Genomic DNA, 27,517 nt, shown 5'->3' on the forward strand with positions numbered 1-27,517 from the left:
TTCTGCAAAGAGGGAGAAGGCGGGAGAATGGGAATTTTTTTAAAAACACACACACAAGAGTTGTATCAATTCAAACAGTAACTATGTATTTTGCAAAACTTGAGGAAAAAAGCCACTTTCTTTTTTTTTTAAATAGATTTTTTTTCTCTTTATTAATTCTTGTTTGGAATGGGTTTATTTTTTTCTTCTCATTTTTAATTTTTGTTTGGCCTAATCTTGGAGGCAATGACTTTTGAAGATTATGAAAAGCTAAATATACTCCTTAAAACCCACTTCTTGGTACCTTGGCCAACTTTAAATAGGATAAAGCACATTTTAAAAATAAATTTAAGAGAAACAATATGTGTCAAATAAAAAACAAAGATTGCCATTGCCTCTCAAGAGGTGGAAAAAGTGATCCCAAAATATAATCAGGAAATCTTCAGGCATATTTTTTAAATTTAATACTCAGTAATCAACATTTAGGTGGAGGAAATTTTTTCAAATGATAACTCTGGTATTTGTACCTAATTATAAAAATTATGCTCTTCTGGAAGAAGTAGGCTGTTTTTCCATTTTAATAATAGTGGAAAGAATATTTTCTGGAAGTTTCAGGTCACAACAAATCAAAGGGAGGAACGAAAGGAATTCCTGGAAGGACATGGTCAGGGAAGCTTTCACCATCTAAACCGAATGTATCAAAGCTCCCCTTAGTCATTGTGGAGTCAAAGCTTCGTACTAGAAACAAGAACTGCGGCCCTCCTACGAGTGTTTGGACGCTGTCAGAATTGTTCTGCCATGCTCATAGCTGGTCATTCTGGGCAGGAAGTTCTCTAGGTGCCAAGATGAGGCTCCATGGAGATCTGTTCTATGTTTTATGTTAATCTTTCATGTTAATGTCTGTAAAGTAATTAGTAGGCGACTTTATTTCCTAAAAATATACATCGATCATAAAGATATTTTGAAACAGATTAATTCCAGACCTTTTCCTCCTAGAAACGTACAAAATAAAACATGAATTTAGAAATAAAATTGCTTAACAAAACTTGGGATGTGTCTTGGGTGAGTTGTAATTTTCACAGGTAGATAAAGTTTCAGATTTCTATTTATATTAATCATGCAGTGCTCCAAATACATAGAAAAATGCCGTATATGGGCACAACAGAAAATGAATTATAGGAGCCTTTTGTTTGTATCTCATACCAATTTGAACAGAGAGAGAGCAAGAAAAAGGAAATTGTGTCGGAACATCTGTATTTGTGGGGTGAGAAGAAACTGAGGTAGCAAAGCTGACACAGAAGAGTGACAAGGAGAGGGGAGGGGTATCAGAGAATCAGAGGCCAAGGGGGAAAGCGATAGAAGGCGATGGTGAGCTGCTTAAGTAGGAGGGGATATGGAAGAGAAGCCAATGAAAAAATGAGGTCACAAGCAACAAAGGAGAAAAAAGGAGGTGAATGCACCAAGCTTTTTTCTACGTGGCTGAATAAGCACCGTCTCCCAGATCACATGAACATATGAAAACAAACACAAAATCATACTCTATATACAAAGAGATCTTACGTCCTGTCTAGATTCCTTATGCCCTCCGTCAGTTCCATATCTGTAATGATTATGAAAAGTTCCATCACAGTGAGCAAAGGAAAAGTTTTATAGGGGATTCACACTCGACTTGAGTGCCCTCTCCATGCCTAAAGAATGGCAGTAATAGGCCAAGCCTTCATCTTAGGACATTTATTATAATCACTAATGTTACTTAATTGGCTTCACTGGGATAGGAAGCTGGGTCTGGTCTTTCTGTATGGTTCCGAAATCGAAGTTGGCATAAACAGTCAAGATACCTAAAAAGGGAGAGATCTGGGAGAAGCAGGATCACGCTCGGCCTTCGGAACCGAGCCCAACCTCACTGGAGTGACAGAGATGGGACTGCCCCCCGCCTCCTCTCCTTGTTTTAACTCCTGTCTCTGTGATTTGTGTGCAGCAGTATTTCTCTGTGCTCAGATAACATACCTGGCATTGTCTGTATTTGTTTTTCCCTGTCAGGGAGCAGAAAGAAAGATCCGAGATGAAGAGAGGAAGCAGAACAGGAAGAAGGGGAAAGGCCAGGCCTCCCAAACCCAGTGCAACAACTGTGAGTGTCGCCGAGAAGGGGTAGGCTCTACTGGGTCCCCTAGGGGACAGGCGGAAAGAAGTGGGTGGCAGGTAAAACTACAGACTTTCAAGGGATTGCTTGCTTTTCCCTAACAGTAGAGATAGAGTAAATTGTCCCAGTGAAAAGCAAATAGAGTCAATGATCAGAGTGTTTGCGCTAGGAAGGACTTTGCAATAGCATAGAGACCAAAACTTTTTTGCTTCTACAGACAAGAAATCTAGGGCACAGAGAAGGGTCAGGGGCCTGGGTGGAAAAGGTGAAGGGATTAAACAAACAAACGAAAGATTCATAGACATAGACAGCAATATGGTGATTATTAGAGGGAAGGGGCGTGGGGGAGGTAGAAGGTAAAGGGGCAATAAATGGTGATAGAACACCACTTGACTTGGGGTGGCGAACACACAATACAATATACAGATGATGGATTATGGAATTATACACCTGAAATCCATATACTTTTATTAACCAATGTCACCCCAGTCAGTTCAATAAAAATTAAAAAATAAAAATCTAGGACACAGAGAAGGACAGGAGGGTGTGAGGGGACCAGCGCTCTGCCTCATGAGTGCTCACTGGACGTCCAAGTTCTTTCTGTCGGTTTGGTAGTGGGAAATGGGGGTCTTTCAAGTATGTTCGCAGTATGGCAATCGGAAAGCTTCACAGGAGACAGTCATGAAGGTTAGATAAGACTAGAGCTTGCATGTGAGAGTTCTTAGTCGTGTATAACCCTCTCATTTTTTGGATTTTTGATCACGTCCAGCCTCTGAGGGGAAGCTGGCAGCGATACCTTTACAAAAGAAGAGTGACATCACCTACTTCAAAACAATGCCTGATCTGCACTCGCAGCCGGTCCTCTTCATACCCGATGTGCACTTTGCAAACCTGCAGAGGACAGGACAGGTATGAGCTACCTGCTGACATCTTCCTGCCCTCCATTCATGGGGCTGGTAGAGACTTAAGAGAGAATCACTTCAGACAGTGTTGACCTTAAAAATAAAACCAACGTTCTGTGCACTCGACAGAGTCATTCCCTACTGAAAATGGATCTTTATACAAAGGAATGTCTCAGGAGAGGAAACCAGCTTACTGAGGGGAAGAAGAGAAGGAGCCGATATTAGTGAAGTGTTGACAAAGCTACGAAAGAGGAAGAAAAGTTAGAAGGCTGATCACCTGTAAGGAGTTTTGTTAGTTTTCCTGTGGAATTAGCCTAATGCAATAGAGCTCCACCTAACGGTGGGAAATTGAACTGTGCCTGTAATTTTATAAAGTTTCACAAGAAAAATTCCGTGATTAAATATCCCTTTAGTAAATTTTCCCTTTAGTAAATTAACAGATCCCATTAAATAGCTAAATCATTTTATGCCAAAAGTGATACTGTAGGCAAGCCCTTTAAAAAAATAATTTGTCTTCTAGATATATCTGCAAGTGACCTGAAACAGCTAATATTAACATAACAAATGTCGAATAATTAACTCATTATGGTAGCTCAAGTTGATAGAATATTATGTGGTCACTAAAGTTATAATGATGGAAACTATGTAGCAAAATGGGAACTAGTTATGATAATGTTTAGTGAAAAAAAGTAGCATACCTATTTGTTCTATACAATGATTCCAAATATAGAGGTGAACTTAAAGGGAACGAGGACAATTATAACACTTGATGATAGGGTTATGATATATGGATAAGTTTTTTCTTTCTGTAGCATCTTTAGTATTATTTATTTTATGTGATAAATTAAAGATGTGTGAAAAAAAGAAGATAGTAATTACTTCCCTAGTATTTGCCAGCATTGTGTCACTAAATCAATGGAGTTTTAGTGAAACTTGCATTGGTTAGTCTTCTTTAAATCCAAAGTCCTTTGAGAAAAGCTCTGTTTTGAGAAATAGGGACATACTGACTCACTCAAGTGTTTCCTCCATTCCAAGTGTTTCCTCCATTCCAAGTGTTTAGACACTCCCTGGAACTGACCTTAGTCTGGGAGAAGTCATTATTGGTGTCACTTTCACTTTTTGAAAATATTTTGTCCCTTAGTGTTGTTTTTGATATGTATGAGACAAAGCAGCTACACACAGCATGGTAACAAAATACCCATGGCTTTTTTTTAGAGCACATTCCACTAAAAACTAATTTGACATTCCCATCTTGTCTCATTTGTTTGATAGGAACAAGGACACAAAAGGGAAAGGAAGAATGTTATGATTTTTCATGATATGAGGGCCAGCACTAAATTTTATTTTATTTTTTAATTCTCAAGAACATGGTGGTGACTTGTGTATGTACAGTCTTTGCTGAGTGGGATTTTATGGAGTTAGATTCCCACACCTCGTAGGACAGGGGATAATTGGGTTACATTGTTTTTATCATTTACTGTCATGATTCTGGCTTCGACTCCATGTCAAACCTGACAGCCTGACCTATCCTCTTGGCAACATTCATCTGAAATATAGCAAGCGATAAATAATTCTTAACAGAAAAAGTGACCCAAGTCGGCTTCCCATGAGGGCCAGCCTTCTGCCCTCACTTGCCACCTCCGTGTCCTGAGCTGGGCCCCTGGCCTGTGGCTGAATCTGAAGGAAAGTGTAGCTCTTTACTTTATAGCTGGTTGGTTTCAGCAACAGCAAACATTGTCCCCGTGCCATAGGTGACGTTAGGTCCCACCATCGGAGGTTCACCCTTGCAGAGCCCACAGGCTGTCCCAGTGCCCTTGGAATCAGAGTTGGGGGTCCGTGAGGGGGTCTGCCTGAGCTCTGGGCAACAGAGGAGCACCTCAGCTGTTCCCTGGCACCACATGTGACTCTTCCATGGTTGGGCCACTTGCTTGACCAAGGAAAGAGACGCCTACTGTGGCTGGTTGAGGCTTTAAAGGCTGCCCTTTCTTAGAAGAACTGGAAGCCTGGGAGATAGGTCCCCAGAAACAGGAGGGAAGGCGGCAGTGCCAGAGGGTGAGAAAGAGACATGGGGCGGGAGATGGCAGAGTTTGGCCTGCTAAACAAGAGCCCGCAGTGGCAGGGCAACTGATGGGCCAGTGTTACCACGGTGGGGGCGGGGGAAAGAGGCGAGGATAGTGTGCAGCTCGGTAACCACTGCAGGCATGAGCCTTGTTAGAACCAGCCACATTGCAGCTCTGCCCAAATGCAGCGCAAGTAGCCCTCTACTTCACTCCGTGAGTCACTCTTGAGTGACACTTACAGGCACCTCAACCATCGTACAGCGATTCCTAGCCACCCAAGGACGTGGACTGGAGACTGGGGAATTTCCCTCTCAGTCCCCCAGGTACCCTCCTCCCCTGTGATCTCACTGATTTGCATGTGGATTGGAATATTTACCAGATGATTGTCAAAAACTAGTATGAGGGAACGAACCCACAGTGCAAGCACCATGGAGATCTTCAGGCTCCCTCTCTTTGCATGACAGCTGATATTCACTGCAGCTTTTGTACAGAATTCCTCTGAAAATAAGTGATAAGGAGCTTGGGAGAAACTGGGATGCAGAGGCATCATCTTCCCGGATACTGCACGCTCTGCCGGTATCAGCCGTCCTTACAGCACTAGACCCCACGGGGGCGCTGCTCCTCCCTCGTGCCCTCAGGAGCCGTCTCCCTGACTGTGGCTAGTGAGCCATCTTCCCCCAAATCACAGGAGTTCTTGGTAAAAATCAGGCTCCAAAGTTCCATTCCTGGTCTTTTGAATTAAACTCTGAAGGGGGTTCCAGAAATTCGCATTTATGACAAGGTCTGCAGATATTTTTCATGCACTGTAAAGTTTGAGAAACACTCTAAGAATTAACTTAGTGCAATAAGTCCTACAACCGGCAAAAAAGCAGCAGTGGGTCCTTATGTGACAGAAGGAGAAATGACCATGCCAGGACGATGATAGGGACTGTGTAGTAGAGGCCATTCAGTAGGGCCAGAAAACACGTAAGAGAAGGCTGCTGTCATCTCTGAGTCACCAGCCAACTTTGCAAAGAGGAGCTGTCCATCACCCTGTCATGTAGCAGGTGGGGCGGGTGCGTTACACCACGTTCAAAGCATCCAGCAAAGCACAAGCCAGTATCAGGACCATTTTACCAAAAATCCAGTTGTATGGCCAGTGCTACGGCCCAGGCTCCCTCACTCATGTGGGTCACTCCATTCGCAGCTAGATGGACAGTCCCGTTTCTAGTACATCACAATGACAGATTCTTGAATGCCGCACTGCAACTCAGGATGCGGGGTGGGGGAGGAAACATCTTACCTTCATCGTTTTCTGTTCAAGAAGAAACAAAACCTACGCTACAACAGTAGACATAAACACATTCAAGAGGGGGACGTTCCTCCTGGAAATCTGAACCAATGACTAGAGTGACTCATTCCTGAAGAGTTACAGGCAACCAGTTCTGTTACACAACCAAGTCCAGGCTTATCAGGGTCCCAGGAGAAAGTTTTAGGGAGGGTGTCTGTCCATGCATAGTGTGTCTCTCCCAGGAGACTAGGGCAGACAGCGACAAAATATACTAGGACTAGAGGCGATCATTGAAATTAATATGTAAGTGTCTGATAGTATCTTGGACATTGTTCTTCACCCAAATGAAAATGGTTTTGAAACCCACAGATAGAGCTCATGAAAGGTCTATGACTGATTTTTATAAGGAATTGGGTCAAGAGAACCTATGCACATAGCAGATTCCCTCTGGAGCTTTCCTGTTGCTTCATGAAATAATAAGGATGCTTTATAATTGCTTTAATTCTGAGTGTGCCTACTGCCATGGTGACTACCCAAAACGAGCCTTTTCTTCAAGATTTTCCTCTGGCCAGAAATACTTTTAAGAGCTACATGACCTTTCCCAGCTTGGAGACTGTTGGCTCCTAAATTTCTGAGGTTGCGGAATGCCAGGGGTTCAGGCCCCTCTGAGGGATACACAGAGGCCTAAGGGCGCTGCTGCCCGGCCGCAGGACCTTCCTGCTCCCCTCCCGCCGCCTGAGCCCAGCGCCCAGAATCAGCTCACCTGCGGCCTGGACGGGATTGCTCACTCACAGGCCCTGCCCTGGAGCCCCTCTAAACAATGATTTTCAGATCCTGCTAAAATATTTTCTTATTGTGCAAAGCAAGGTTTGGCTTAGGGCTCTAGGTAATCTGATCAGACTGACTTGATTGAGCAGGAAATAATCAGATTTCCAATTTTATTTCATTAATGTATAAGAATTAGCCCTATGGAGAATATGAGGTTAAGTTTACATTTCCTTAGATACACACATACACAGCATCATTAAACAGATTTGTCCTTTTTTTTTTTTTTTTTTTTTTTTTTTACGAGACACTTTAATACCTTGGGAAAGTCTGTGCATCATATAATATATTCACATTTTTGTCTCTGATAGTAAGCCTATTGTTTTGTTCCACAGATGTATTACAACACGGATGATGAACGAGAAGGGTAAGACATTCACTTCTTTCACTTAAACACCCAAAGTCAGTTCGCGTTGGTAAAAATGGCTCTTTAAGCAATGGGTAACTGCGGGCAGGGGATGGGACCTTCTGCTCAGCTCCAGACTCAGAGCTGAGAAGTGTTTGATTCTGGGCACTCAGAGGAAGATTGGGAGAACGCCATTTTTCCTTCCAAATCTCTCTTTCCCCTTCTCTCCTTCCCCCAATCTACCTTTGAATAACTAGCTATTTTTCTAAATGACACATCTCTTTGATTACATATTTTTACCGATCATCCAGTTACTGAAATCACTTTTTTGGCCTCAACACAAGATCAAGCTGAGCTTGAGGCAAGAGCCAAGGAGACAGCCTGCCTGCTTTCAGTATTACCTGGGCCACCTGCGCGTACCTCCGAAGCCCTTGCTCTGTGAAGTGAGCGGGGCGGGCTGGTGGTGAGGCTGGTTTGAGTGGGAGCGGGGAAGGCTGAGAACCTTTTCACTGTCCTTAGGGTTGTAGGTACAGAGAGTGTACCTAGGGCCACTGAAGGCTCCCAGGGTGTTGTACCTCAAGACTCTGCCTTGAACTTGCTGTCCACAACATTTTTTATGGGCTCCTAGAAATTTAGAGCCAAGAAGGAACCCTCAAGCTCACTTAACTGACCCTCTCTCCTAAGCAATGTAACATCTTCTACTACATCCTTGAAAAGCCAGCTTCCACCTGAATGTTCTCAGTGATAGAAATATTCTAAATATGCTCACTGAATCTGAGGTAGATTATTAATGTTGGATGATTCCAGCCCTCAGAAAGTTAGTTTGTTGAACTGATGTTTACCTTCTTTTGACTTCTACTGATTGGCTCTAGTTCTTCATAGGACCTGAATGCTGTGTTTTGTTTTCTTAAAAACAACCTACATTGATATTCATTTTTTAATATCTGCATTACATTACCTAAGCATACCTAAGACCTTGGTTTGCATTACACATATTAACTAAAAATCTCTAGATCAATTTTTTTTCAAACTGTAGTCAAACCAGGGCTTTCCTGTTCTTATGTAATTAACATATTAACTCATAAAGCATTTCAAGGTATAGTAAGTATAGCAGATATTACAGGGCTCGTTCCTGGAGCAGAGGTGGGTAAAGTACAGCTTGACGCCCAAATTAAGCCTACCACTTGTTTCTGTATTGTTCGCCAATTTTTTTTAAGATTTTATTTATTTTTTAGAGAGAGGAAAGGAGGGAGAAAGAGAGAGAGAGAAACATCAGTGCGTGGTTGCCTCTCACACACCCCCTACTAGAGAGGGTGTGTGAGAGGCAACCCAGGCACGTGCCCTAGACTGGGAATCAAACTAGCAATGCTTTGATTCCCAGGCTCGCACTCAACCACTATGCCACACCAGCCAGGGCTGTTCACCAACATTTTTAAATGGCTGAAAGTATCCAAAGGAATATTGCCTAACATGTGAAAATTATACAATTTCATTGGAACGCAGCCGTGTCAATTCCTTCATGTTGTCTATGGCTGCATTGGTGCTACCCCAGTGGAGGTCAGTGGTTGCTGCTGCGACAGTGTAGCCTAGAAAGTCTAAATGCTTCTAGATCTGCCCCTTACAGAAAGCAATGTGCTACCTCCTATCCTAAAGGATAGGCAATCTTAAAGAAGCCAAACCCTTCCCCAGCGGGCGAGAAGCAGAACCTTGTGCAGGACCTGACCTCCAAATTCTGAGTTCTAAATTTTCTGAATACTTAATTAGATCGTCCTTTTTATCTTGGCATATGGATAATGGTCAGAAATGATTAGCATTACCAGTTCTAATCTGTTATTCACATATTTTACAAGGGACAGGGTGGCGTCATAGGAAGAATGGTGGCTCTGAGCTTAGGAAGCCTGCGTACGGCGCCTGGGCTGCGGCTTACTGATGCAAAGCCTCGGGCCGGCTCCTGGACCCCCGAGCTCTGGTGTCCTCAATTGTAAAATGAGGATTTTGGTCTTTTCTGATAAAACGTAGCAGTCCTTTGTTTATACTTCAAGCATGGCTTCCCCTGGGATTGCTCCTTCAGGGTAAGGGCTTCGTGTGCTGCTAGACCTGAGGTCACTCACATCTTATCACACGTGTGCCCGTGGGATGGAGCTTGATATCAGAGAAAGCACCTTTCCCTTGTTCTGCACTCCTATTGTGGTACAGTCGCGTATAATTGGACAGACGTCAGGAGACCTGAGATTCATGCTCTTTTCATCTGTCAGATGGGGCAGGCATGTCTGCCCCCCCTTCCTTGCCTTGTTTTGAAAATAAATGAAGCAACTGAATTCAGACCACACACACTCATTGACTCCCTGCTGAGCTTATAGATTTGAAAGTGTGAAAAAGCGTTGGTTTTTTTTTGAACTCCCAAGAGAAAAGCAGTTTATCCAAGATGTTATTTTAATGGCAAAGTTTTTCACGGCTCAGAATGGGGTGCTATCAAAAGTCAACAGAACTGGAAAAATACCAGTAAATCTTGCTTGGCCAGAAGAAGAAAATCATGGGTTTAGGGGCCCTCACACAGCCTGGTGGGATTGCAGGCTCCTTACCGATTATTAACCTGCTGGCTCCTGCTCCCAGGGGCCACCCCAGTTCCAAGGCATGCGAGGAGCACGGCCTGCTCTTACGATACGGTAGTGAGGTGAAGGCAGAGGGAACAGAGCCCTCAAATCTCACTGCCACCTTCACTTGGGGCTTGGGCTTGGGTTTGAGTTTTTCTTCTAGCCATTTCCATAGTTTGACTTACTAGGGAATAAAATAAGAAAACGCCGACGCCTGCTACCGTTCCTTACGCCCTCAGTCCTCATCTCAGATTTCTTGGGTGCTTTTAGCATGAGGCTGTTCCTCCCAGTTGGGTTCTCTTAACCGCCTTTTTCACTTCTTAGCTGCATTACTGTGCATGGCCCCTGACACTTAGCCCCCGGAGCCTCAGTTTGATCCTCAATGACAGGGGATAAGATTGGTGTTTGCCTCTCCTGGCGCACAGAGCGCCTAACACTCAGCATCAGGGGCTCTCCCAATTTCTATTCCTCTTGAACAGCCCTTCCCTTCCTCAGAGTGCCCAGAAAGAACAGGAACTTCGGAAGGAAATGCAGAACCGTCGGAGCCATGAACTTTCAGGAAGGGGGACTGAAAACCTCTCCCAAGGGGGAGGGAGAACTTGCCCCCGCCCCCGGTCTAGGTTGCTGGGGAACTTCCACCACTGCAGTGTCATCGGCTCCAGCCAGATGGAGCCATGGAGCAACAGGAAGTCAGGGCAGCCTCATAACAGGTTCAGTGAGAGGGGCCTGCACCATTCCAACGGGTGTCCTCTGTGCCCTCAGGGGGCTGGCATGACAGCACAGGACCCCGGGGCCCTAGCTCGTTCAGAAGGGGCTTGTGCAGCTGGGAGGCCATGCACACTCCAGGGCTCACTCCTGCTGCTCCCCAGCCCTGACCTTCTGAGGAGGACGAGGGGTTTGGTGCGGGACAGAGTGAGTGAAACCCAGAGGTCTCATCTTGGTAGATCCATATTCAGCAATGGGAAGTATGTCTTCTGTCCATGCCCTAAAGGTAGTGGGGGGGGGTGTTCTGCCTCAAACAGGGATGGCTTGGGACCTGCAAGAGGGAAGAAAGAGGTTGGTGAGTGGACCCAGTTGTGGAGAAGTAGGGGTAGTGCGAACAAAGGGAAAAGACAGGGACTGAACATACATGGACCTTTGATGTAGTACTCTGCCTGCTTCACTCAATGCTTTCCGCCCATCTTTTCTAGCAGCAGTGTCCTTGTTAAACGGATGTTCAGGCCCTTGGAAGAGGAGTTTGGCCCAACGCCTTCCAAGCAGATGAAAGAAGAAGGGATGAAGCGAGGTATCTCTCCCACTGGGGCGCTCCGCTGGCATTGCCAAAGTGACCTGTCCTCCCATCATGAGTGGGAGGGGGTGTTTGACTAAGAAAAACACACAGCCCAGCCCACACCCCTGTGGTTCAGGGCTGGCCTGGGGATATTTTATGGGCACAGGCAGTTCACAGTCTTCTCCTTTGCTTTAAACCCTGTCTTTTAAAACACTGTAAGCAAATGTTTATTCTTTCTGAGCACTGGTTCTTTCCTTTCCCTTGGGAGAAATGTAATGAATATGTTGACTCATCCAGCAGTGAGATATAAGGTTAAGGAGAAACTCTTGTTGTGTATGTGACAATAACATAAGCACCAGCAATGAGAACTGTTCAATAGATGCACATGATTAATCTCATACAAATAAATAAACTTCTTTTCTGCCACATCACCATTTACTCATTTTCTCTCACGTCAAGGGTCTTACTCAGCTTCCCCAAAAGAGGAACCAACTAAGCGCAAGCAAGTCAATTTCTTGCTCACTATTTGATGCTATTCACAAGTCACTATCCTTCCTCAGAATAAGAGGAAAATGGGGGGGGGGGCATTTCTCTCCATGTCTTCTGTAGCTAACACCAAAGCTTCCGGAGACCTTTGATTTATGTAGTACTGGACTTATAATGAGTCAGATTCACCATGTTAACTATATTCACCACCTACACGGCCTTGAGTTTTTTGTTACTGAGAAATTTTATTTATTTTTTCCTATTTATTTAAATGGTATTTCCATAACAATCAAGAGCCTGCCCTCTGGAGCCTCACCACCCCCCTCCACCATGGAGAGTTTGTATGACCTTAGGAAGGTCGTCTACTCCTTAAGAGTCCTCATTAGGAAAATTGGGGGGACAAGAGTACCTACTTCATAGAATTGCTGTGAGGACTGATGAGCGGATGTATATAAAACACTTACCTCAAGTGTCTGATACACAGGAAGCACTTGTGTTGGCTATTATAACTATCAGTTGTCTGATTAGGCCTGGATCTACCTGAGGTATATTATCATAATTGTGAATAATAATTAGTGTTTCAGAATGGAAAGAGCATGCATGTCTGGAGAGTGGTAGTTACATCAGCAACAGTGCAGCCTTTAAAAGATTTTCTGATGTCACGTTCTCACCATCAACTACCTGAGTGCATTCTTGAGCTTCAATCCTGCCTGCCTTTTGTATCTTGTACTTTAGAATGAGGGCAGAGCTATAGGGAAATCAAAGAATCACATAGGCAAAATTCCTTGTAACTTGCATCCCTATTTAGAGCATGTGGACTAGTCCAAAGTTAGTGTTTTTCAGATTCTTTTGAGATTGTGAAGTCAGGACAAAAATTGCCACAGAGAATCGTGTTGGGCTGTGTGGAAAAGCAAGAATCTGGCCTTGGAAACACCTAAATCACAGCGACACATGAGGGCGCTGCAACCTACCTGCAACGGAGAAAATGTTCTGCCAGAAATAGCTTTCCTTTGGAAAGGACTGTGCTTTTACTAAGCCCCTCGCCCAGAACCCCTCCGTCTGAGCCGGTATCTTTGACAAGCACTAGGAAGTCAGCCTCAGTGCCGGTTCCTTTTGTTGATTTCTTAGAAGTTCTCCAGGAGAGAAAATGAGCATAATGATCACCAATGCCATTATTTGTTGCTTTGCCTTTCTAGCCCCTTCTCTGGGTGGCTTTGATTGGAGTCATTGGGGGCTGCCCCCCGGGGTGGCTGCCTTTGTCCCTTTCCTGGGATGGGCAGCGGTTGCTATTGCTGTCGGCAGCAGTGGGTCCAGGAGCTGCCGAGGAGGAGTCACAGTTTCGTGAAAGCTGACTCCCTGGGCACCCTGTGGGGTGTGCTGTGGCTGCCAACATGCCCAGCAGGAGAAGTCTGTCAACAAGCCACCATGCCATCTTTAACCCTTTCTGAAGCCATGTTATTTCAAAGGCAATAATTTTAAAAGAAGATTTGTGAATCCAGGGGAAGCAGTACTCATCTTAATAGAACATAGTTTGGGGTTTCCTTAGGCTCAGACTGCCTAAGGAAATTAGATATTTCTGCTGAGGGCTGTGGGAAGAAGTTACAGAATAATCATCTGTAGGAGACTAGGAGCCACTCGTTGGAGATTTTATTGGGTTTTCTGTTTGTTTGTTTTGATATTTATTTATTTAGTTAGTTTTACCTTCTCATCTAGTGATAATTGAGGTCCTGTGGTCTAATTGTACCTCTAACACTGAGTCCTCTTATAATACCATTAGGTGACTAGACCATTTTAGCTGAAATGGAACCTATAAAATATTCTTTCTAAAGGACTAAATTTGGAACTTTTTGGAGATGCACTTGATCTATTTATTTAATTGGTATTTTGTTTTTATTCTGGATAAAGAGAAGAAACTGCAGTACTTAAGGTATTTTGTTTTGTTTTGCTTTTGTCATATACAAACTGAACATCTGCTGGCCGCAGAGAAGAAATGCAGACAGAACCCTTGTGCACCCATGTAGACTTTGCTCTTATAAAGCAGCAGTGTTAATGAACTCCTTGGGGACTGGGGAGGAGGGGGAGAAGATGTGGGAGTTCAGATTAGAGCTGATTTCATGTCCTGGCTCCGACCTCGTTCCTTCGGGTTGGTGGGGACTGTAGCTCAGCTGGTATCCGACCGTAGTCAGGATCCCAGCTCCGCGAGGCTGTTTGGCCAGCATGTGCTTCTGCAGTGGCCAGCTGCCCCGGGGTGCAGCCCTGGTCCCCCTCCTTCTCTCTGAAGGAAGAACTACAAGCCATGTCACTGGGAGTGAGGAAGGGCAGTCAGCTTCCTGGGGCTGCAGGGTCGCATCTGAATGGCAGTTCCCAGTCCTGTCTGAGAGCTCAGCCCCCATGCAGAAGCTGTAAGAAACAGTGAGCATTGTGGGAGTGTCCTCACCTCTCTAATGACACATGGGGACCCTATCTCTCATCCTCTGTGCATTGTCAAATTCAGAATGTTTTGTTACAGAGAAATGAACAGAAAGCTGCATTCACACTCACTCAGGGCACTAGAGCCATGACAATTGCTTCCTAATAGAGCATTCGCCATTTGAGGAAGGGGCGCTGGCTGTGTGCGCAGCTCTCTGCTAAGCATCCCGCATGGAGGTTATTTCATTTAACCCTCACAGCAGTCTTATGAGGTAGATATTATTATCCCTGCTTTACACAGAAAAGCAAAGCTTAGAGGTGCTAAATGACCAGGGCAGGCTGAACTGGGGTCAAAGCCAGACCAGTCATACTCTTAGCAACTTGCCCCTGAAATGTACCGCCTCCCTCCTTCCCTCCCGGACCTTGGCCAGGTCATTCTGTCTGCTGGAGTTTGCTCTTCTCACCCCCTCTCTCCCCACCTCCCTCGCCTTTGCTTGGGGCCTATACACCCTTCATAAGTCAGATCTCTCCTTCAAGGTAACCTCTGGGAGCCTCACTCCCTCACCGCCCCCAAAAAACTCAGGCCCCAGTAAGCACTTTCTCCTGTCTTTTTCCTTCATAGCTCTTAAAACTCTATCTGGGTCTCTGCTTATGTGAGGACTGCCTACCTTTCTAAGTGGACTACAGCCTTAATGGCAGGCTGCGTCTTTACTCATTGCTGCAACCTCAGCTCCTAGCTCACAGCCTGGGACTTAGGGGCCCAGATGGGAATTCAGTAATGTTTGTCAAATGATCAAATAGATATGTTGAAGACAGAAGTCACAGAAAGAGGTGTCCTAAAGAGATCGTGTATCCACCTTTAGAAATTCGAATGTGAACAACGTGTAAAAGAATCTTCCAGATGTTAGGTGTTGTTACCCAGTTGTCAGTTCATGCCATCAAATTGCTCCTTAACAGTCCCTAACCGCAGGTTCTCTAGGGAAGTGCCTCATCGCCCTTGTAGGATGTCGATGTCATCTGGGTCAGGGGTCTGAGGTTTATTGGCAGCTTACATCAGTGTCCGACGCCTGTGTGACAGGAGGCAGTCTCCTGTGGCAGCTGCGGGGCTTGCGTGGGCTCCTCAGTCACCGCTTTCCTCCCCCTTCTCTTTCAGTGCTTTTGTACGTGAGGAAGGAGACTGACGACGTGTTCGATGCCTTGATGTTGAAATCGCCCACAGTGAAGGGCCTGATGGAGGCGGTAAGCCCTGCGCTTTCTCCTGAGCTGGGATCCATTCATTAAAATGCAGCCTTTGAGATGGCTCTGGAATGGCTTTGCAAAAAGAAAAAGGAGAGATTTATGGAGACACTGATTTCCTTGCTGTCAGGGCTTATTAGCATCTTAAAGGGAAGGAACCTTTGAAAAACTGCCAATTCCCTGTCAGTTTCAGGCTAATCAGAGTAAGATGCCATAGAGAAAGGTTAATTCGTGAGTTTTTCTCTCTCTTTCTTTTTTTAACTGTGAGTTTCCATTTGTCTCTTTGCATTAAACCAAACTAGGTATGTTTAACTTCCCAATATGCACAGAACAAAAACAATTAGGAAGTGTCTTGCTAGCTGTGATAATGTAATCCAACATAGAAATATGACCTGTTTTGGTTAAGAAGAAAAACATATTATAGAATTCTGAAGAAAAATTCTAAGGTTCTTCTTCCCTTTTCATTCCCAGCTTAGTCAACCATTACCCTACCCAGGCTCAGAAAAAGTTATTTTATATTTTATCCATATATATATATATGAATATGGCTTTAATATGACTCAACTTTGAATATGACTTCTAACTCCTTGTCACTTTTATTTTTTTCTGTACAACTGTGTTGTAGAAGATTCAGTGTTTGTTTTGTTTTTTTAAAATAGTGATTGAGACAATAGGACTACTAAGGGACAGTCCAGATCATTTTTGGTTGGAAAAATGGCTACGTTGGGAAGAATATTTTTTGGGTTATGGGGTGAAATGTTAAAATGTATAGGATAGCGCCTATACGTGGAATCATACAATATGTGGTCTCTTGTAACTGGTTTATTTCAGCCACAGTTCTCAGCATGTTTTTGATGTTTACCATGTTATAGTATAACCAGTTCTTCATTCTTCTTTATGGCTGAATAATATTCTATTGTGTAAGCAGACTACATTTTGGTTTTCCATTCATCAGTTAATAGACATTTGGATTTTTCCACCCTCCAGTTATTGTGAATAGTACTGCTATGAACTATGAATTTGTACTATGAAATATAAGTCTTTGAACACATTTTTAGTTCTTTTGTGTGTATAGCAATGAATGGAATGTCTAGCCAGACAAAAAAGGTCACATATTACATGATTCAATTTATGGGAAATATCAAGAATAGGCAAATCCACAGAAATAGAAAGCAGGGTGAAAGGGTAATAAGAAGTGGCTACTCAGTGAGCTCGGTGAAGGGCTGATAAGAAGCAGCTGTTCACTGAGTCTCCTTTTGGGGCGATGAAAAGTTCTGGAACTAGAAAGTGCTGATGGTTGCATGGTTGCACAGCATTATGAATGTACTAAATGCCACTGAATTGTAGACTTTAAAATGGTAAACATGGCAAATTGTATGATGTGTAAAAAAATTTCTTCTGCTGCTCATCTGAGTTTGGTTTTTTCTTTAAATGCAGAGCAGGATCACCAATGCAGATTTCACATTGTCCCCCCCTCCCCAGCACCCGCTGCCCACCGCACCCCCCCCCCCCGGCCCCCCGTGGTTGACATAGTTAACAATTCCCCAGGCACTGCTGAGAAGGGGCCACCCTCTGAGAAACATTGCTGGAGGGCGTGGTAATCTTTCCTACTCTACAGGATTCAGCAGCAGAAGGGAGTTCATTGTTACTGAATCTGCTACGCTTGAAGGAAAAACAAAATAGAAATGAACACAACAAAAATATGATCTATATCTCTTCAAATAAACCAGGATTTTAAAAATGACCCTAAAATTGCCCGAGGTAAACTTATGAGCTAGAGAAGCTTAGAAAATATTCAGATCTCTCTGCGGTCCTTTGGACAAATTTCATAACCCCAACCTGGCCTCTAAGATCATATTGCTGAAAGTGACTCACCTAGGATAGTGGAGAATTTGAACTAAGCAGTTGTTTTAAATGCATATTCCCAGACTTCAACTCCAGATCTGATTCTACTAAATTGGAGGTGGAATGGTGGTGGCGGACCAAGAATCCATATTTTTAACAAGCCCCCAGGTATTCAGAGGTCAGGCATGAGAAACACTGATCTGGACCAATTCTGAACTGATTCACTAAGCCATAACTCATGACCCCTTTTCCTTGTATCTTCCTTTCCCTTCCTCAACATGCGGCCAGTTCTACAAGTGTTCTGTAGCTGTGGTCTCGCTGGACCTCTGTGAGGTTAAATATCACCTTAACTCCCACCCAAACCGCCACAAGTAACACCTGCCTTCACTCCCCACCGCAGAGGAGTCAGCTCTTGATCCGTCTTATGGGAGCTCATTACATCTTCCTTGCTCTGCTTAGCTGGGGCAGGGTAGGCGGTGGGGAGAGACACTCACAGTATCTGCCAACCTTGTAAGCCATGGACAGATCAGGTTCCCAGGCTCATTCTGGTCAGATTTCTTACAGCAATTCTGACTTCATCTCACCTTTGTTAAACCTGGAAAGAAAACGTTTTATTCAAGGACCAACACAAACTGTCTCCTGCAAGTGGGAAAGCAGGGCCGGAGAAGCTCCTTCAGGATCCTCAGGTGACGTGGTCTCGTGGTGACCTCTGAAGGGGCACTGCTGGCAGCCCTAGCAGTTTGGGGGAGACTATGAAGGACGACAGGTCCTGTTTAATACAGACTGTGAAGTGAGAAGGCAAAATTTTGAAGACCCCTGGATCCTGCTCACCATAGTTACGCCCTGATTTTATTTAGGGGCCCAGGTAGGGTCAGAAAGTGCTCTCTCTGGACTGTGGGTTCTCTGAGGAGCAGCGCCTCAGTAGCATGTGACATTTTACCATCCTGACACTTATACACGTAGAGACAGCATGGTCTAGTGAGTCAGCGTACGGGGTTAGGACTCAGAAACCCATAATGGTTTCTTGATGGTGATTCCCACTAGCTAGGCAAGCTTCTTAACCTCGTCTTCATCCTGAAAATGAGAATGTTAGTAGTACCCACCTCACAGGGTTGTTGTGGGTCAAAACAAGACAGTACAGATGTAAAACTCTCCCCAATTCCTAAGTCCCTTGTAAAGGTTAGCTTTTGTTTCTAAACCATTGTTTTGAGGAGGAATCAGAGCTAGAAAAGTCACAGAGTCAACATTTCTTCCTTTTCCTCAGACCTTGGATTTCTCAAATAATCCAAAAGATGGAAAGTTACTTTTGTTCATGATTCCGTTACGTAGTTTTCCACTAATTGGGCACCTCAGAGGAGGTCTGGAGCTGCGGGCCCGTAACCATGTTGGAAACTCTGCAGTGTGTATGGAGAGCTCCTCTCCAGAGTCCAGAGACAGAAAACCACTCCCAAGAAATGATCTTTACACTCCACAGTCCAAGGCCCCACATTAAACAAAGCTTCACAACAAGAAGGCAATGTACTCTAACCTCCACGCTTTGTCATTACTCTTAATTTTAAAACAATATCGTCGCATATGGGGTTTTATATTCTTTAGCAACTAGGGATTTAAAAATCCCTAACTTTTAAAGAAATCTGTTTAATCCAGGAATATTATACTTGACTTCAAGCTGTCACTTTGAATCCTGTCGCTGGTTGCAAATGACTTCCTGTAAAGACACAATACCCCACTCACTGTGGACCCAGCCTGTGCTGTGGGCCTAGGGTATTGCTTCTCTATGTGGGAGACTCCACTGGAATCTTCTAGTATATTTTCAATGGTGCCACCCCAGAACCATGCACCTGACCTTCAAATCATGCTTTCTAGGGGCGGACCCAGGTGCCAGCATTGGAAACAAACTCCCTGGTTGACCTTGAACTACTCTAACATTTAGGAGCCACTGCCTGGTGGGAGCCCTGGCTGGAAATTCCTGTTAGGTGTAGGGGTGTCCAACATTTTGGCGTCTCTGTGCCGCACTGGAAGAGTAAGAGTTGCCTGGGGCCACACATTCAATACATTGCGACATGTAATCACACACAAAAAAATCTCATAGTGTTTTAAGTAAATCTATGATTTTGTTTTGGGCCGCATTCACAGCCATCCTGGGCTGCATGTGGCCTGAGGGCTGGAGGTTGCACACACCTGTTAGGGTCTGATTCTGTACAAAGGCCCAAAGTGCATATTCACTCATAATGGGAATAACCTCACTCATTACACTCTTTTGGGGCCAAAATTCCTGCAAAAGGAGTTCTGAGCAGGGGAGTGGTCCTGTGGCCCATTCCGTGTGCACCGCCCCACTCCTGTGGGCTGGGGAATTGGCCTGGGTTTAGGCTGTGTCCCTCACCTTTCATCAGTGGTGTGGGAAGACCAAATATTTTCTCCACCGAGGAGGGTACTCATAGCCTCCCAGGGACGGCAGACCTCACAACTCCGATGTAAAACTGCCTGTGTAAAGTACGCGTGTGTGTGCCTTACAGTCGTTTTAAAAATAGGAACATCTGCTTCATATCGGTATTCACAGTGCTCTATTCCCTTCCTGAACTAGCTCTGGAAGGGTGTTGTGCCTCCACTTCCTCTCTGTCAAATGGAGTCCTCAAGGGCATTAATGAGTTAACACGAGCACGCAGTACAGATTGGCAGAGGCGGGGACAGTGATGGCGCTGTGATGCGGCCCGTCCTTCCGCAGCAGGATGATTGGGACCGCGTTCCAAGGGAGAACCAGCTCTCATTTCTCCTGTTAAACTCCGAACTCCCTCTTCTCAGTTTGGGATTATTTAGATGGAAAAGAAAGTATACTGGAGGATAAGAAACCAAAAGTGTTTGTCTTTTTTTCCTTGTTTAAAAAAATTATTATTGGCAATTGGTGGTGGCATGTTGACTTGCCATGCAAACAGAAGAGAATGGTCCTGCCACCTTTCCTTCAGATGGGAACTGAGGTCTGAGTCAGAAAGCGCTACACTGGGCAGATGCCTTGAACAGTTTGTAGATGGTGACAGTGTTCCGACAGCCTGCACCGATTTTCTTAAGTTTGGAAATCAGGACACTTAGTAGGATGGAACAATTGTGTTATCTAGAAATTGGATGGCTTTTACACTCAGCAAACATTATGCTTTCCTTTGAGGTAACATTACTGAGTTGGCCCTAATTAGAAAAGTCTCCTATAAGACCAAGGGCACAGATCCCACCGTAAGCACATGCGCCAAAGCATGTAGGAGAAACTGGATTGGGGAACTTGATTGACTTGGGCTCAAATCATAACTCTGTAGTCCTGAGCAGGTCAGTCTTAGAACCTTTGGTTTCCTTGCAAAATGTGGGACATGCTTACCTTGAAGAATAGTAATATTTATATTGTATTTGACCTCTCATTGTCTTCAAAAGAATGCTTGACCACAACAAAGAAAAATGGAATTATTGTTTATCTATGTCAAACTGGGTCACTTTTCTACAGAACAGACTAGATAATTCTTCTTATTTACTGGTCCTGAACCTCCCAGACCTTCATTTCACATGCCAGGAGATCATTGTTCATGCAGATCTAGACACCTGGATAGGAAAATAAAGAAGCTCTCTGTCAGCCAGAGGTCACTGAATAGTCCTGCCCTTGGTGTCATTTGGATAAACTAGAACATTTCTCTTTTCATCTGCGTGTTTAGTATTGTTAATCAAGCCATCCATGTCATTGTAATGATTTACTTTGGCTTCTTTATTCTTATATATAATTAAGTTTTAAACTTGATTGCAGACAAAGATTTGGTGATGATGATGGTGGCAGTGGAGGTAACATGAATTTTCAAATTTTTTCTTTTTTAGGGGGTTGCATTTCTGAGTGAGTTTACCTGGTAATCCTACACATAAAGAATCTTCGGGCGCTGCTGGGTCCTTGCTAGTCCTTGAGCCCACCAAGGTTACCCATCTTTCAGGGCCTCTGCATGTGTTGTCCCTTCTTTCCCAAGCGCCCCTCCTCTAGGTCTACGCGCACACTCTCCCACGCGTGTCTGTTTCTCGGATGGGCCTTCCTGCACCACCTACATAGAGAACATCTCTATTATTCCCTTACCCTGCTTTGTTTTACATCACAGCATTTGTCACCAGCGGACATAGTTAACATTTGGTAAATGTTTATTGTTTCTCATTGCCCCCAAATAATGTGAAGTTCAGCAGCACAGGGGCATTTTCTCTTGTTTTCTGTGTATCCCAGGTCCTTGCGCGTAAATAAACCGCCTTGAGCATCTAGGTATCACCACGCTGAGTGCTGTGGCACAATTGCACACGCACCACTTCATTGGATTCTCATAATATCCCTGCGGACCTGACATGGTAAATATCACCACCATGTGACAGATCTGGAGACCGAGGCCCATGGAGCAAGTTTCTCAGGGTGGTGGAGCCAACTTAAGCCCTCAAGCAACTTAAATCCAGTTAGGGAGATGTCCAACACATGAAGAGTCATTATCAGGAGGATATTAACCTTGGAGGATAACATTCCAAGTCATTGCTCACAACTAAAGGAAAGAAGCTTCGGAAATAATGTGCTATCAGGCAAGAGGTAGTACATGTAGTAGTCGGTCCCACACAGAGTTCAAACCCTGGCTCTGACACTTAAGAGTGATGTGACCTTGAGCAAGTTACTCGACCTCTCTATACCCCAGTTATATCATTTTTTGAAGTGAGAATAATAATAATATGGAATATTATTAAGAGAATAATGATAAGATGAAAAATTGGATTGTGAAGATTCAATGAGTGCATGTAAGGTACTTAAAGTACCAGACAGAAATGCTTTATGAAAGACTATATAGACACATATGTAAATGTAATGACTAAATGCTATAGGATGGGGAGAAAGACTGAGATTCCTCTGAGCCAAAAGGGCCGGGGAAGGAGGCTCCTCTGGATTTCATTCCTGGCGAAGCCAGCTGACGCGCCCGGGAAAAAGGGTTGCCGACGCGCTCAGTAGGCACCCTCTTCTGTCCAGTTGAGTCACTCAGGCAGGGAAAGGAAGGCTGTGTTCCCTGACTCTCTTGACAGGTCTGTTTGCAAGCAAGAGTCCCTTCTTTTTAAACGTACATCTTAGAGCCCACACTGAACAATTTCTAAATCCCATGAAAAGTCATTGGCTTCCAGAGCAGGCTGTTCGGCTGGAGGCCTCTAGACAAGCAGACTGAGTCCGCCACTGGTAAAAAACCAAAAGAAATTGCTAAGTTCTACCTGTCATATATCTGAGGTCTCTGGGCAAACAGAACTCTCCACCAAGTTGGTGTCTACATATTATAGATCATCAGAGAACCAATGACATGTTGATGAGATATGTCCAAGACCTAGGATCCTCTTAGATGTCAAGGAAGTCTTTTAGAATATTAAAAATGGGTTTTAAAAAAATTATCAGTATATGCCCATTTTAGATGACTTGAAAAGCAAAAGACAAAAAAACAAAAAAACAAAACAAAAAGCAAACCAAAAAATTCCCCTACAACCCAAGCACTGTGAATCCCCCTCATTCTGAGAGAACTACAGTGTAGCACGTGCTTTCCGTGCATAGGAGAGAGGGTTGTATGGTGATATCATCCAGCTCTCGGGCAGGAGGGATCCTGTAACCCCCTGACAGATGGCCAGCTTCCTCCCGTGAAACCCTGCGCAGTCTCGCTTCTTTCCAGGGTTCTGAATTTCGCAAAACACACTTCCTCGCCTTGCACGGAGGCAGAGAACACCATGTCAGTGTGGCATATTATCGAGCTGCCTTTGCCTGTGATGCAGACACTGAGGATAGGACTCTGCCCTCCTAGACATTCTTTGTATCCTAGGCAGGGTTGGTGCACATGTGTCAATGTTGCTGGCTGCTGCTTGGGATTGGATGGGGTCCAGGGGCCCCACTCCAAACATTCTCAACCTATGCCATTTTCTCTAAGAGTTCAGAATCGGAAACCAGACTGCTACTGGTACCAGGTTGTTTCCTTTCAAATCCTGTCACTGCACCTTACTAGCTGAGGGACCCTGGGCAAGTTACTTAATACCTGTAAGCCTGAGTTTCCTCACCTGAGAAACGGCTCATACAAGTGCCTCTTCCATTGTATCGCATTGAGCAAGTCAAAAGATGCAGCGCTCTATGTGCCTGTCTGCTAGGCACCTAAGAGGCAATCAGTAAACGCTAGCTGCTGTGGCTATTCCCGGCAGGCCCAAGTCGAAACTGGAATTGTGCAGGATCAGTGAGAGTCTCCTAATTCTGACTATTAATCAATTGATTTGTGAGGCGAGGTGTACGTGCTTAATGGAAGTTTGTTGAACATAGTTCCTGTATTATCAACAGTGATCCTTTGAGGAGCTTTGCCTACAGTGAGTGTATTTCTATAGACCAGGCAACTAGATATGGGATATGTGGGCCCATGGATATAAGCATTTTTAATTGCAACAACTAATGCCAAATTGCTCTCCAAAAAGGTTGAGCTTGTTGTTCTCTCATCTATGGAACATAAGGGTTGCTGACACTGTATTATCAGTATTTTAGTTTTTGTTAGTTTGATTGATTAAAAGCAGTATCTTTTTTTAAAGATTTTATTTATTTTCAGAGAGAGGAGAAGGGAGGGAGAAAGAGAGGGAAAGAAACATCGATGTGTGAGAGAAACATTAAATGGTGGCCTCTTGCTCGCCCACTGCTGGGGACCGGGCCCGCGACCCAGGCATGTGCCCTGACAGGGAATCCAACCAGCAATCTTTTGGTTTGCAGGCCAGTGCTCAATCCACTGAGCCACATCAGCCAGGGCTAAAAGTAGTATCTTATTGCTTTAATGTGTGCTTTTAAATTATGTGTGAGGCAGTACATTTCTTTTTCATATCCCTATTGCCTTTTTTCTGCAAATTACTTCATGTTGTTGTTTTTCCTTTTCCCCTTGAATTATTAGGCATTTTTTGTTTTTGTTTTCATTTTGATTTGCACGGGTTCTTCCTAACTTATGGAAATTAGTTCCATGTCTGTCATTCATGCTGCAAAAATATTTGCCAGTATATGAATCAGCCTCAGATTTTCATGGTGGTTTTTGTTAAACTGGTACTTTTAATTCTATGTTGTTTTATCAACCTTTGATTTTTTTTTCTTCAGGTTTTATATCTTGCTTGGAAAGATCTTCCTTACTTGAAGAAGATATCTATACAAAGCACTGACTCATGAGTTTCTTCCTGTATGGTTTCATCTTTCACATGTAAATCTTTGATGTGATTTATTTTGATGTAGGAGTGGAGAATAGATCCAGCTTCACTTGTTAATTTTTTTCTATATGGCTACCTATTCAATCCACAACATCATAATATAAGGGTCCACCTTTTTCTGACTGCTCTGAAATGACACCTTCATTATAGATTAAATTCCCATGTGGCTGAATCTTTACTGAACAGATTAAGGTTTGTCCAAAGGGAGAGCCCTGTCAATGAGGCCCTTTGAGAGTTTGGATCATGAGTGAGGACACTGCCTCCCCAGAAAATCTCCAAGAGAATGAAATTGGAACTTCCTCTCTCGCTCCTGCGTGGACTCCCCTTCTGTGCTCACCTGCCTTTTTGTTATTGGTGTTACAGATATCCGAGAAATACGGGCTGCCTGTGGAGAAGATAGCAAAGCTTTACAAGAAAAGCAAAAAAGGGTAAGAAAGAAACTGAACTTAAGTTAACTTTCAAATCAGATAGGTCAACACAGGACCTTAAAAAAAAAGATGGTACTTTCACTAGTTCCATTGTCCACATTTTATAAAATTGTGTGTCATCCTTTCCAGTGAACAGCCTACAAATGCAATGCATTTTGAGGACCTTTCATGAGAAGGGGAGGGAGGGTGATAGTGTATTGTCATGAGGTCAGCAGAGACACCCTATTCCAGTTACAGGATTAAAGGGTAGAATAGAGGGTTCTAGAAGTGGGGAGAGTGGCAGAGTCACCCTTCTGTAAGAGAGTGGAGTTTATAGGAAATCCCATGCTGGTCTCGGGGTTGGCTTCAGGGCTGCACAGTAGGAATAAAAAAGAATTCATTCTGCCAAGGTAATTATTAACAAAATGATCTAAATGATCCTTGTACCTGCTTGCTCTCAGCGTTATGCTGCATTTATTGGGTGTTCAGTAGGTTCTGGGTCCCCTGCCAAGTGCTCTACATGCATTGCTCTATTATTCATCACCACTCTATGAGGTAGATTCTATCCCTAATTTAGTGAAGAGGAAACGGAGCCAGATGGAGGTTAAGCACCTTGCCCAAGGTCTCATGTTCAATAAGTAGAACACAGATTTGAACCCAGCTCTTTGACCCCAGCACTCAAGTGCTTAGCTCCTCATTCTGCTCTCTGCTACCTCCAGTCTCCCTGGGGTTCCTCTGAGGCCCTAAGAGTAGAGACTGCAGGAGGCGGGCAGAGGGTGGGGGTCTGCTGCCAGAGGGCCACCATGAAGTCAGCCTAAGGGGCTATTTCCCTATGAAAAGCAGAAAATGGGCCTTTAATCTTTTCTCTGGGCCTCTTTCACAAAAAATCTGGATGATCTGGGTAGCCCAGGCTTTCTCAGTCATGGGGTCTCCTGCCTAATGGGGAGTCAAGCAAGAAACCCTTTCCATGTGAGCCCTTGTTGGAAAGCTCACTAAAATGCATTTTACAGTTCTTTTCAAGGTCAATGCCATAGTCTGGGTCATTCCCTGATTGTGAGAGGAGTGGTGTCGCAAGATCTTGCTGCTGAGCTGAGACCCACGGTGCCCAAGTCCATGCCGATGATAACGTTTCACTTTTCATTGAGCACGGTGTCAGGCCCTGAGCTAAATACTGTAATTTTAACAACAAGCCTTTAGAGAAGGGTTGTTATTCTTACTTTTGCAGAAGAATAAACTGAAGCCCTGAAAGTCTAAACACTTGCCTGATGACACATGGCTGTAAGATGATAGTCAGTTTTTCATTCTCAGAGGAAGATGTGTTTGACTTCAGTGGATGAGGTTGGCTCAAGGACTGCTAAATCATGGACAGACCCCAACAGTTGGTGATTTTCTTAAAACTCAATCCACCGCAGATAGTTAGCCGAGGAGGAGGTCACATGTGGTCGAGGATGAGCTTTAGAGTGAGGCACAATCCAACTGAACCATGAACTAGATGAATGAACTTGGGGAAATGATTTAACCTCGTTGAGCTCAGTTTTCTCATTTGCAAAAGAGTGCTGATCACACCTACCTGCAAGGTTGCTCTGGGGATGAAGGACAAGGACTCTGAAACACTGGAACACAGGACATGCTCAACAAAGGGTAGCAACAGTTCTGGTTTATTTTCCTCTTCCTCCTCAGTGTGAAATACTTTGTAAGATGCATTTTCAAGAGGAAATATGGTTTAATGAAAGTAGTTAGGGTACCTAACTGTTTGGGTCCTGGCTTTGTCAATATGTCAATAGCTATGTTGGTGAGTTCAGGCTCTGTGAACTCCCTGGGGCCTCAGTTTACCATCTATATCACGAGACAGTTGGGTTGAATGATGTCTGAAGTCCTATTTAATAAGGAATCATGAGGTTAGTTCTGAGAAATCCAGGCTTTGCTTTCCTCAAATTGGTTTCCGGGGAAAGACAATGTAATGAGGGTCTTCTTCGTTGCCTTGCATCCTCTCTCCTCCACCCCTCCTGGCCGCCCTTGCAAAAGAATGGCAGAGGGGACCCCCAGCCTGGAGTCTGTCCTTGCCCCAAGCACATTGTTCACGGCATCTTTATTTTCTACCCCCCACCCCACCCCTGGCAGCATCTTGGTGAACATGGACGACAACATCATTGAGCACTACTCAAACGAGGACACCTTCATCCTCAACATGGAGAGCATGGTGGAAGGCTTCAAGATCACACTCATGGAAATCTGAGCCCTGGTCTCGGTGCGCCCTCAGCAGGAGCCCTCAGGGCGCCCCTCCCTGGGAGAGGAGGGGCCCGGCCCCAGAACCTGCAGGCCCACCTCGCCCACCTCACAACTGCTGTTACACGACTGCGCCGGAGAGCAGGACGAGGCACCAAGCCCCACTCCTTGTCCGTGTGTCTGGCCCGTCCACCAGCTCCTGCTGTGCAGCGTAGGCCCGAGCCCCTCGGGAAGGGGCCCTGCGCCTGTCAGATCCTTATTTATTGACCACCTATTCCTGGAG

At 44.5% G+C, this 27,517-nt stretch overlaps 1 protein-coding gene across 2 annotated transcripts in view; it reads left to right on the forward strand.

The window, feature by feature from the left end:
- The window catches only part of GRHL2 (grainyhead like transcription factor 2), a 137,471-nt gene extending 110,227 nt beyond the window's left edge, over positions 1 to 27,244 (forward strand). Inside the window, exons 10-16 of one of the 2 annotated variants that reach the window (XM_054590326.1) lie at positions 2,020 to 2,107; positions 2,889 to 3,028; positions 7,512 to 7,543; positions 11,307 to 11,401; positions 15,435 to 15,520; positions 24,965 to 25,029; positions 27,130 to 27,244. In XM_054590326.1, the coding sequence (XP_054446301.1) occupies positions 2,020 to 2,107; positions 2,889 to 3,028; positions 7,512 to 7,543; positions 11,307 to 11,401; positions 15,435 to 15,520; positions 24,965 to 25,029; positions 27,130 to 27,244 (621 nt within the window). The remainder of the gene's footprint in view (positions 1 to 2,019; positions 2,108 to 2,888; positions 3,029 to 7,511; positions 7,544 to 11,306; positions 11,402 to 15,434; positions 15,521 to 24,964; positions 25,030 to 27,129) is intronic. The other variant, XM_054590327.1, reaches the window with a different exon arrangement.
- The last annotated feature ends 273 nt before the right edge of the window (positions 27,245 to 27,517 follow it).

Source organism: Pteronotus mesoamericanus, unplaced genomic scaffold (assembly GCF_021234165.1).
Source record: "Pteronotus mesoamericanus isolate MK-2021 breed Mesoamerican mustached bat unplaced genomic scaffold, CSHL_Meso_final scaffold_174, whole genome shotgun sequence".
Lineage (NCBI taxonomy): Eukaryota > Metazoa > Chordata > Mammalia > Chiroptera > Mormoopidae > Pteronotus > Pteronotus mesoamericanus.